At 44.1% G+C, this 12,222-nt stretch overlaps 2 protein-coding genes across 2 annotated transcripts; one reads left to right on the forward strand and one right to left on the reverse strand.

The window, feature by feature from the left end:
- Nucleotides 1-2,036: 2,036 nt before the first annotated feature.
- Nucleotides 2,037-6,578, forward strand: LOC306741168 (zona pellucida sperm-binding protein 3-like; the record flags this gene model as incomplete). The annotated part of the gene is made up of 9 exons (XM_079223421.1): nt 2,037-2,166; nt 2,836-3,143; nt 3,242-3,360; nt 3,671-3,774; nt 5,385-5,562; nt 5,669-5,786; nt 5,916-5,998; nt 6,228-6,316; nt 6,514-6,578. The coding sequence occupies 9 exons, from the start codon at nt 2,037-2,039 to the stop codon at nt 6,576-6,578; spliced, it is 1,194 nt and encodes a 397-aa protein (XP_079079547.1).
- A 1,069-nt stretch (nt 6,579-7,647) lies between these two features.
- LOC306741169 (E3 ubiquitin-protein ligase TRIM21-like) lies at nt 7,648-10,383 on the reverse strand (the record flags this gene model as incomplete). Its single annotated transcript, XM_079223422.1, has 2 exons — nt 7,648-8,075; nt 10,086-10,383. 2 exons carry the CDS (start codon nt 10,381-10,383, stop codon nt 7,648-7,650), a joined length of 726 nt encoding a protein of 241 aa, XP_079079548.1.
- Nucleotides 10,384-12,222: the final 1,839 nt, after the last annotated feature.

Consider the following 12,222-nt stretch of genomic DNA (forward strand, 5'->3'; position numbering starts at 1 on the left):
AAGGCAACAGCAAACAGAAAAGTCTTCAGTCTGGATCTAAAGGAGCTGAAGGTCTCTGGGGGTCTCTGGGGGTCTCTGGTGGTCTCAGAGGGTCTCTGGGGGTCTCTGGAGGTCTCTGGGGGTCTCTGGGGGTCTCAGAGGGTCTCTGGAGGTCTCTGGGGGTCTCTGGAGGTCTCTGGGGGTCTCTGGGGGTCTCTGGTGGTCTCTGGGGGTCTCTGGGGGTCTCAGAGGGTCTCTGGAGGTCTCTGGTGGCCTCTGGAGGTCTCTGGGGGTCTCTGGTGGTCTCTGGAGGTCTCTGGGGGTCTCTGGAGGTCTCTGGTGGCCTCTGGAGGTCTCTGGGGGTCTCTGGAGGTCTCTGGGGGTCTCAGCAGACCTGCAGCTTTCAGGAACCTTGTTCCAGATGTGTGGAGCAGAAAAGCTGAACGCTGCTTCTCTGTTAAGTTCTGACTCTTGGAACAGAAAGTAGAAAAAAATATGTATTTAAAAAATGAGACTAGAAACTCTTTGTCCACTAAGACTCGATTAGTTGGTCTAATCCACACGATTCTCCAAGAGAATCACACAAAAAGCACCTCTGTATGTCCTGTGTTTAAATCACAGTTATTTAATAATTCATTATTTTTTATATATATATATATATATACATCTTGCTCCGCTGCCTGGGTCGAGTCCCGTCACGGCAGCGTTTCGTCGTTGTAAAGAACTCTCTGCTTCTTCATCAAGGTCGTCCCCAAAACCTGCTGCCATCATCATCATTAACAAACTGCTTCGTTTTCCAGAAAGAAAAGAAAACAGCCACGTCTGCGTAAAAATATCACAACATTAAACTTAAACGACTGAACCGTTCACACACACACACACACACACACACACACACACACACACACACACACACACACACACACACTGGCTGTTAGCGGCTAATAAATAAAGGAAATGAGGAGAGAGAGCTCATTAATATCAGTGAAGGTGAGCAGCTAACAGCCCCAGGAGGCTGCTGCTGTTAATACAGGCGATGAATGGAGAGCCCGAGCTAACGCTAACGCTAACACACACACACACACACACACACACACACACACACACACACGGACACACGCACAGACATACTCTGGTTATATGGTGGTCAAACTCTCTCCAATATATTTTTATATATTTATTTTTATATATTTATTTATATAATATGTTATTTTCCATTTTGATATTACAATTTTACAATAATATTTGTCAGGCCAAAGAAGTTGATGAATTTTGGATACAATACATAGAACTACATATATATGTATATTTATTTAAATAAATATTTAGATATGATGTTTCTTGTATTTTCCTGTTAATCTTCTCCTCCGGCTTCCTTTTTTCTTTCTCATCACATTTCCCTCTCAGGACAGGAAACCAGTGTGTGTGTGTGTGTGTGTGTGTGTGTGTGTGTGTGTGTGTGTGGTAGTATTAGTGTTAGCATGAGTGTGACCTTGGCTGGACTAATTATCTTTATGGAGGACACAGGAGGGAGAGCACGTTTTTTCTGCCTCTAATGATTCATAAACAATTTTAAGAGGATGAACTCCATCAGGACCTTAATTAGCCTGCGACACACACACACACACACACACACACACACACACACTTCACACAAAACTCCTCGTTATTTGGCCGTATATGTATTGTATTTCAGTGGAAGACCGGTGTAAAATAAAGAGGGACACACTGGCAGGAAAGCTGAGGAGCAGTGAACCTTCAGTTGAGACAATTTTCAGTTTCCTAGTTTTAAAAATCACTGCAAAATCTTTCAAATTCCTTCTCTTTAAGTGTCAAGAATGAAGTGTCACTCCATCAAATAAAATCCTTCAACATCTGCTGATTAGATTTAGATTGGATTGAACTCAGGTGAGTCTCAGCAGGTCGGTGCAGGTGAACGAGGCCCAGCTGGGGAGCAATCAAGTCAATCAGAAGGTGGGCGGAGCCAAACACTACAAAAGAGCCCGCTGCGCCAGAGAGAGTGTTTCAAGCAGAGGAACCAGCAGAATCGCCTCAGCATGGCCTTCGCCGTCCGACTCGCTCTCGTCCTGTTCTGTGGGTCCGTCTCAGCGGCGCTGGACTTCACGTGGAACAATCAGCCTGCAGCTGGCAGGTTCGGCCAGCCGGGGGCAGCCATGGAGCCTCGAGGTATGGACCGCACCCACAGCAGGGAGCGCTACACCACTGACTGTTTAATATCTGATGGGGAAACCTGTTTGTAATGTGACTTGATGGTTGCTACACTGTCTCTATATCACTACTTCGCATTCCTAATATGGTCATTTCCTTTCATTCGTCTTTAAACGTTTTTTGGTGAGGTTTTCGCATACGAATGTTTTGTTATACAACATTCTTGTTCTATTTATGCAACTTTGTATCACTGAAAACATGAACATTTTTCCTATGGAGGGATATCGCAAATAAATGAAACAACAATTTTGAACATGGCTTTATCCAATGATCAGATTCCTGTAAATTGATCTCAATTGGCACTTATTGTAGATGAGAGATTTCTTTATTTGCATATTAAAACCTTAGATTTCAGCAAATGTGTAATACAAAAGATGGTTGTTTTCATACAAGGTATCAACTGGGGAGGTTTCATGGTGACTTGTATCAGTTTAAGAATATATTATAATAAAATCATGTGGAGACCCGTCTACTTCGCATTCCTAATATGGTAATTTCCATTCACTGGTTGTAAAAATCAAGATGGTGAAAATGCTGACCCCCCCGCCCCCCAAAAAGGCTTATTTATACAGGCTAATGTTAATCATTGCATTACCACTGAATTGATCATACCCCCCCCCCACCCAGCTGCCCTCCAGGAGAAGCAGTCTTTCCGTGAACCATTGTCTTGGAGGTACCCGGAGCCACCGGCAGAGGAGGAGCCTCAGTTCGCCCCTGACTTCGAGGAGAAGACTCCGTCAGCGGCCGAAACCGTCAGCGCGGTCTGCGGCGAGAACTCCGTCTGGGTGGAGGCCAACAAGGACCTGCTGGGCATCGGTAGACCGGTCCTGGCACAAGATGTCACCCTGGGAGGATGTCCGGCCATCGGGGAGACTCCCAACGCGGAGGTCCTGATCTTCGAGTCGGAGCTGCACGCATGTGGCAGCCAGCTGTCGGTGAGGGTTTAGTGTGACGATGAGGCCTTTCCTATGTGGGAATCCATGAAGTTTGTTTTATTTGAGAAGCGTAAATGTTCCAGTGACTTGTTTTTCAGATGTCTGACGACTCGTTCACCTACACCTTCACGCTGCTCTACACTCCCAGTCCTCTCGGGGTCAATGGGATCATCCGAGCCGAAGAATTCTCAGTCGACATCCAGTGTCACTACCAGAGGTCAGATTTCTACACCTTAACCAGGAAACACAATGGACGTTTTTGAGTATTTATGGAAGATGTACACGTTCCTACAGCGTAAACGCATTGCATTAAAGCGTTCATTACTTTTATGTTGGCGTTATACTGAATTACTTTGTTGGATGGCTAAACCTCTAATTTTGCCTCTGCCTTGCAGTGAAGATCAAGTACTTAAGTATTTCCCTTTGCTGCTACAGAGCCACCTCTCCTTAAAGGTCACCGGTTTCTTTGACTTTAAAAAGTACATGGAAGTGTTTAATCACGTCTTTGCTGTTAATGTCTTTGTCAGGAAGCATGATGTGAGCAGCTGGGAGCTGACGCCGACCTTGAGTCCCTTCAGTGTCACTAAAGCCGCCGAGGAAAACCTCTACTTCTCCATCAAACTCGTGACTGGTGGGTGTTGTGTTCCAACTTCATGAATTAATGTATATTAACGTTCTGCCGTCCTTTTCAACTGTACATTCCGTTGTACATCTATTTATAGTGCGGTACGAGTGCCATATGTCTCCATTTCAAGATCAGACCACCACAGCAGCTACAATCAATACTTTTGTCAAACAACAAACAAGCGATTTGAAAATCAAGACCACTCTCCAATGACGCCTCATATTGATCCATAATATTCCAACAAAAACGGCGTTGTTACGTCGTAAAGGTCCAATAAAAATAAATCCCATAAAAGATTTAGTCCAAAACACGTGATTATATCCACCAACTGGCGTTGCATCATTCCATTGCAGCTGAAAGTTATGACCGAAAGTAGTGTCGTTTTTAGCAGAAAGTTATTTTGCATGGGAGCACAGCTACAAACTCGCTATCAAAATGTCCGCTGAAATCTAACGTTTCCAATGAGACCCCACTTGAACCAATAGGAGCTTCATGTCCTGACTGACGAGCTACATTACCCAACCAGAAGCTACGTTGATGTTTAGGCTCAGCCTCTATTTTCTTACGTGTCTCAAGCCTGTCACGTCGTACAGCTCAGATGACAGGCGCTTCGGACAGCCAATGAAATTCCCTAAACAAAGAGGCAGAAAGAAGGGGGGCAAATAATCCCAACAGCCTTCATTTGATGAGAAGAGACAGCTGCTTCAGTCTGAAGTGTAAATTAGCATAAAAATGCACTTATACTTCTGTCAGCAATACTGGTAGTATATATATATATATATATATATGAATAGTACTATAAGCCTTTTTAATAGGTATATAGTATATTTTCAGTCTCAAAATGAAAAACGCCTAGACATTTCATTAGAAAAACATGTGTAAAATATTCATTTTCTGTGATATTGTTATCAACTTTTTACTTGGACTAGAAAAGGCTTCAGGCTATGGTCCCATTGTGTTTTCCAGTCCATACGTCCCATTTATAGTCATCTACAGGCATCTATTTACAAAGAAATGTTCAGATGGAAATAAAAACCTTATACTTTAGTGTGTTCAAACTCGTATAACTCTGTCAGCAGCACTTAAAGTGATTCTGACTATTGAGGGGAAAAAAGCTTCAGCTTGTTACCTTTCAAAAGGGACCATGCATTTACTCCGAATAGTTCAAGTACAGCTTGCAATTTACTTTGGGTATACCTGGATAGGTGTTTTACAGAGAGGTTAAGTGGCCCCTACAGGGGAGTGGGGTCCACCATTAAACTTTTTAACACTATTACATTTGCCTGAAAATGTGTTTTTGAAGGACTCATTATCTAGCGTGACGCCTGCAGATGTACTACTTTATTAAATTGTAAGCGGCACTTGTATTTCAGGATTTTAACTTCATACTGTTGGCTGAGTAATGACAAACTGAGTTTTATAGATTGCATGTTTTGTTCGAAGTCTGTCTTTGAAAAGTAACTACAGCTGTTAAATGATAGTTAAAAACTAGAGGAAATGGTACGTTCCACCCCTGAGGTGCAGGCGTTGGTTTTTAATAGGAACCCACAGTTGTGTTAACCTTCCTGTAAAGGTGAACTCTGTCCTGAACCTCATCTCTTTGCTCTGTCCCTCAGATGATTGGCGGTCCCCTCGTCCTTCCGCTATTTTCCTGATGGGAGACATGATGAAGTTTGAAGTGTCGGTCCAACAGTTTTACCACGTCCCCCTTACAGTGACGGTGGACAGCTGCGTGGCGACCGTGGCCCCGAACATCGACACCGTCCCTCGCTACGTCTTCCTGGGAAACAACGGGCGAGTTTAAAGTCCACTCCGGCCATGATCACCGCCGTTATCTTTGTCCAAGTCGTCTGTTGCCTTCAGGTGTCTCGCCGGTCTAATTGCCCTGTGTTGCATTCAGGTGTCTGTTTGACAGTCAGCTGACCGGCTCCGGCTCTCGCTTCCTGCCCCGGTCGCAGAACGACAAACTGCAGTTCCAGGTGGAGGCGTTCAGGTTCCAGCAGGAAGACAAGGGCGTGGTGAGACTCGCGTCGCACCCACTTCCTGTTTATCGCCTGCTTGCTTTGGACTTCATCTAGACATTTCCTTTCTTCCAGCTGCCGGTTTCTGTGACGTCTTTACTTGAATAAACTTCTTTGTCTCTTTAGATCTACGTCACTTGCCATGTGAGCGCCACATCAGCTGCTTTGGCGGTTGATGCCACCCACAAGGCCTGTTCGTTCACCAACGGGTGAGACGCTACAACTCGTCATGAATCTGCTAAAAACACTACAATTAAACTATTATATTTAAATTACTAAATCCACCGTCATAGCTTTGAAATCTGTCCGAAAACAAAGTATTGTACTCGGAAGAAAAGTATTGAGCGGACTGAACATTGACCAGTAGCCCTGAGAAGTATAGATACAAAAAAAAGTTATTCTCACAACATTGTAAGAAGCAGAGCTTTTGATTGACAGGTGGAGGGAAGCCAGTGGAAACCATCAAGTCTGTAGCTGCTGTGATTCTGAGTGTAATGCACAAAGCCAGAGTCACCTGACTGGAACAGGTAAGTGATGGACTGTGCCCATGCTTATTGCTTAATTAGAGTTGTGTAATTTAATAGGATGTTTAAGGGATGGCTTTTTTTTTTAAACCTTGCCAACAAGAAATGCAAACTAACTACTTTAATTACATCAATATTTGGGATGAACCCTTTAATTTAAATGAGTACTTGTAATGTATATACTGGTGTTTTTGTTGCAGCAGGACCTCAGTGGGAACAGGAAGCCGCTGTTGGACCAATCACTGTGAAGGAGAGACCTCTGTAGTGATGAAATGAATAGGCTTAACCGTCTTAGTGTGAGACCTGGTTTGTGTGGTTCATTCTAAAGGTTGAATCAGAAGAAACACTCAAGCAAAGCAAGTGATTGACACTACAACTGAATTTGAAATTGCTGATTATTTAGTTGGTAAATATTATTTTCTCAAAGCTGACAAACACATCTGTTCTGAGGCAGCAATTGGTTCATATGTCTGTGTTTAATTAATAATAAACTCCACAATCACATCTGCTTTTACATGAACGTTTTGAACTTTTTTTTGTTGACAGTAAACACAAAAAGAAAAGAAAACCACAATGGAAACTTGTTTGTATTCTGTTTCGGGTTTTGTCCACTTTATATAAGCACCGCAAACAGTCTGCAGAGAGGTGGACAATAGTATGTGATATTTAGTAGAGACAAATATACATTGTGAGGGGAATAAGTGAATACAAATTTAAAAGTCCAATCCAGACATGTTTTGGTTGGAACACAAATATTTTTCAATGGAAAGTTGAACTGCTGGACAAAGACGACTCTCTGACAATAAACATCTTTGGACATAGAAGGTGATTTTTCTTTTGCCCTGCTCCATCAGAGGCTTTAATTAAAAGATATATATATATATAAATTATTGATCAGATTAAAAAAACGTTTTGAATTTGGCATCCAGCCTTTTTTTTTTCTTTTTTTAAACTGCTTTTTTTCTCGGTGGACCTGAAATCTTTTTTTTTTTTTTCGTGTCATTTTCATTTACTCTTAACCAGTAACATATATACTGATATTTACACAACAAAATCTCACATGTGTAAATTTTATTATAAGACAAATTATTCAAATAGTGGTTGCAGAGATACACCCTTTTTAGTTTGGGGATGACATTCTCGAGGAAAGGGCCTAAAAATAGGTTTGTTTTAAACAAAAGGTGCAACTAGTTCTGGTTTCTGAGTAAATTGTTTTTGATGATTCAGAACGCGAGTTATTTGGAATAACTAGACTACAATAGATCATGTGCAGCAGTGTGACACATCTGAGGAAACACATCTATAGAAGGAAAGGGGAATCTCTCTGGAGAAAGTCAAGTGGTGGTTCTACCTTGTGATTTGACAGGAGAGATGATCAGAGGAGCAGAGTTTTTACCACCATCATTATTACATGGACCAAAGAATGGGTAGAGTTTCTCAGTGAAGCAGCAGCCAGTAAAGGAGTAGATAAGAGCTGCAGCATCAACGTCATGAAAGGAGACCAGACCCTCCTCATAGTCCACAAACACCCCCACCTTCTGAGGCCGAGACTTCAGAGAGAGACGGACTGGAGGGTCAGTAAGAGCTAAGTACTTATTCTTATTCCTCAAACACATTAACCAGAAACCATTCTGAGAATTCAGTGGAAGGTTTCCCTTCCTGTCGATCGACTCTCTGGCTACTCCTAAAGTCCACTCAGGTTTCCCCTTTACCTGAACCTCGTAGTAAAATCTTCCTGAAGACAAACTCTGCTTTGCGAAGGCTATAGTATAAGGATAAAATCTCACTGAGGTGTGTGGGAGATTCTTCTTTACATCACTGTTTCACTTTTTTCCCATTATCTGACAGGACGAGGTGGGGATTTGCTGTCTCAGGATCGAATGTCACATCCACTGCAGACTGCTGGACCCTCTTCAGCTCGGCCTTCTTTTCTTCATTTCGCCCTGGTGTAAAAGTTAGGTAATAAAACAAGTTAGTTCCTCATTGAAAGCAAACGGGGGCTAAACTGAGTTAGGGTTAAAGAGAAAAAACGCTGTTGGTTTCTTTTGTTTGAGCTATTTAGTTTGATTTGTTGCTCTCGGTATCAGTTAGCCCCGAGGGGTTGATAGCATGGTGAATGTTTAAGTAAAAAGAAGAAAAATGTGTAGCTGTGGACAATAACGCACATGTATTACTTAATCTCAGTTGGTTTTGTGCGAGTGTGTCTGTGCAAAGCTAAAGTTGCTGAGTCGCTGGACCAGAGGACGCCATTGCTGACCGGAAAGGACTGTTGATGTTTTTTTCTGGACCACAAACTGTTTCTCCAAGACTGAAACCGAACTGTGAGTGGTGTTTAGGACATATTCATCCGGTTATCAGGGATCAGGTTAAGGTGGCAGCAGGCCCAGCAGGCTGACCCAGACTTTCCACTCACCCACAACATTTCCCAGCTCATTCTGGGGGATCCCGAGGCGCTACCGGGCCGGCTGGGAGATATGATCCCTCCAGTGTGTTCTGGGTCTTTTCTGGTGTCTCCTTCCAGTTGGGCGTGCCCAGAAAACCTCCAGTGGGAGGCATCCAAGAGGCATCCTGATTAGATGCCCAAACCACCTCAGCTGACTCCTTTCAACACAAAGCGTAGAGCAGCTCAACTCCAAGTTCCCTCCTGATGTCCGAGCTCCTTACCCTATCTCTAAGGCTGAGCCCGGCCACCCTACGGAGGAAACCCTTTCAGCCGTCCGCGACCTCGTTTTTTTTGGCCCCGACCCAGAGTTTGTGACCATAGGTGAGGGTTGGAACGTAGACCGACCAGTAAATGGAGAGCTTCGTCTTCTGGCTCAGCTCCTCTTCACCAGGACGGACCGGTACAGCGCCTGTTTTATTGCTGCAGCCGCACCGATCCGCCTGTCGATCTCCCGCTCCACCTTACCCTCACTCGTAAACAAGACCCCGAGATACTTGAACTCCTTCGCTTGGGGTAGGCAGTCTGTCTAGAGGGAGGGATACTCGAACTGCTGCTTAGTGCGTAAGCACAAACAACAATTAGAGCCTTACTCCCCGCAACCCGCAGGCGCAGGGAGGCGACCCTCTGGTGCTCCGCGGAAAACTCCAACACCAAATGCTCAGCCGGGGGCTCGTGAGTATCCCCACTCCCGCCCAGCGCCTCTCACCCTGGGCAACTCCAGAAAAGGACACAGTCCAACCCTTCTCCAGGAGCTTGGTTCGCACAGGCCCCCGGCCCGGCCTGTCGCCCGGTCTACATAGCACCCGACCCCGATGCTTAACCCTGCGGGTGGTAAGTCCACAAGGTTGTCACTTCGAGCAGAGCAGGACCGGGCCCAATGGGTGAAGGCCCGGTCACCAGACGTTCGCCGGCGATCTCCTCTCCTGGGTCTGGCTCCGGGAGGGTGCCCCAGTTTCCCTGGTCTGGGCGAGGTAGCTAAAGTCCGTGGACCGCTATCCATCAGTTTTTTTTAACCGCTCTTAGTCTGGGCTCTCCCCTGAGAATTGTTTGCCTTGGGAGACCCTACCATGAGCTGAGTGTGGTCTAAGGGGAGAGAGCTATACGTTTGTTTTTGAAGAAGGTATTATACATTTCACCCAAAACAGGTCAACCTTCATGGTAACTGCCTTAAGAAACCCAAACACCCCATTATTCCAGTTTAATGAGCAACTTAAGTCTGCTATAGAGTGTTGGGGGGCTACATTCATATCCTTCCTTCAGAGGGACAACATCATGTGTATTGTGGTCTAAAATAGTGCAGAGCATGCAGCAGTTTATCGTGCTTCGTACACATCCTGTCTTCCAGGTTCTCCACAGGGTCGATCAGCTGATGTCCTTTCAGACCTGATTTAGTCAGATGAGGCTCCAGGTGAGTCTCACATAAGAAGACCAGAAACACCAGGCAGCACTTCAGGGCCTTCAGTGTGATTCCAGTCCAGAAATCAAGGGGATTTTTTCCTGGTTTGGCAGCTTGTTGCTCTGAGCTGCTGCTGCTGGCTTTCTGTTGAGCTGACTGTCTGAACTGAGCAGCCATCTCAGAGATGAAAGTATCGAATACTGTATTGTACAGCATGCTGGCTACAGACATATCGACACTGAGAAAAAGAAAAGAAAAGAGAGCTTAGAGGACGAAGAAGATTACATGCATACACATTTCTATTTCTCAATAAAATAACACGACCACCGATGGAGCTCAGCTCAACATTCACTCTGAGTAGAGCTGAGGTTTTGAGCTCAACAAGGAAACAGGTCTGTAAATTAGCTGAAGCTAATGCTAGCTGTGACTCTATCCTGTCTAACCTTTAACTAGCCAGAGGTCAGTCCCTGTGGTTTGGTTTCTACCTGTTGGTTTGATCTACAATGACACATGTATATGGCTTCATATTCTTCATGACAAAACAAGATTTAAAACAATCAGATTCTAGTCCGAACTCAACGAAGACCAAATATTTAGTGAGTGTATTTAGTCTTACCCGTGTTTGTCAGAGGTGCTGTTGTGTTGTTGTCCACCTCTCAGTGGGAGAGGGGTGTCGGGGTATTCAGATGATTTACTGAAGTGAAAGTACGAGTGTCACTCGGAAAACAGTCCACTACGAGTAGAAGTCTTGCATTCAATACTTGAACACTTTTATATCTGATGTTTCTGTCTTAATATTACTGCTGCATTATTGTGTTTGTTGCATGTTTTAGCTCCTTTATATCCTGTTGTGTATCTCTAAAAAGAACAAACACCTTTCAACTTTGTGATGAAGTATTTTCCAGCTGATCCAAGAGGCTTTAAAGAGTTAATGTTGCTGAATAAGTAGGAGTTTCTCAACACATAAAGGAACACTTCATCCTTCAGTTTAACACAAACATTCATCATCAACGCCTCTGGAGATATGAGGTTTTACCTGGACAGGAAAGCGAAGGATTCAAATCTGAAAAGATACTCAGGACCTCAAGTAGCTAAATTGCTACTTAATTACAGTACTTGAATATTTACATTCCACCCTTCACCTATAACAGAGTATAATATTAGTGCTTTTATCTGCTGAAGGATCTGAATACTTCCTCCACATCTGGATTGTCTTTGACTTCTGGACGGCCTCTAACGTCTGAACTACATTGAGCACTTAAGTGTTTTTAAGATGACTTCCAGAACAAAAACCAGGAGCTTTTGAATGACCTTTGACCTTCCTTCTGACCTGTTCATGCTGCAGCGAGTTTACTTTACTGGGTCAGCCGGCGCTCTGCAGGGACAGCTGCTCTGCCACCTCGCCAATCGTCCATTTAAGATGACATCACCTGCGTGGATGCAGCTGGAGAGGCTGTCATCATGCATCACGAAGAGAGGGCAGAGCAGAGGGCTCATCATCTGTTTTCTATATATAACCCTGACCTACACCCTCCTCTTCCTCCTCTTCCTCCTCCTCCTTGCCACCGAGCCGCCTCGTTCCCTCGCCGCGGCCCGAGCGTCCGAGGCAGCGGCATCCATCACGGGCCGGAGAGGAGCTTCCTGTCGGACTCATCCATCTCTGCGCTCCACCTCTCGGGGGAGGAGAGGACGACGGCTGGCAAGAGAGGTCACGGGGGTCAAACTTCAAAATAAAAGTCTTTAACACATGAAAGGTCAGTATGTCACAGTGATGAATTTATTTTGTCTGTATTCATTTATTGTTTTGACATACAATTCTGAAAACTAACGGCACAGAGCTGAGGGGTAATGTTTTGATTGTGGTTTCACTGCGTAGTATTGATGCTTTTACTTCATTAAAGGATCTGAGTATCTGAACTCACTTATTTATACTGAGATAACAAAATGTAAATCCCCCTGTAAAATACATGTTTCTCACATAATTGTCCTAAAATCTTTATTTGAATGATGTGTATGTGTGTATTATTTTACTTGCATACATTCTGTATGTGCTGTTTGTTTACCTGAATT

The sequence above is a fragment of the Taurulus bubalis genome, assembly GCF_910589615.1.
Source record: "Taurulus bubalis genome assembly, chromosome: 9".
Taxonomy (NCBI): domain Eukaryota; kingdom Metazoa; phylum Chordata; class Actinopteri; order Perciformes; family Cottidae; genus Taurulus; species Taurulus bubalis.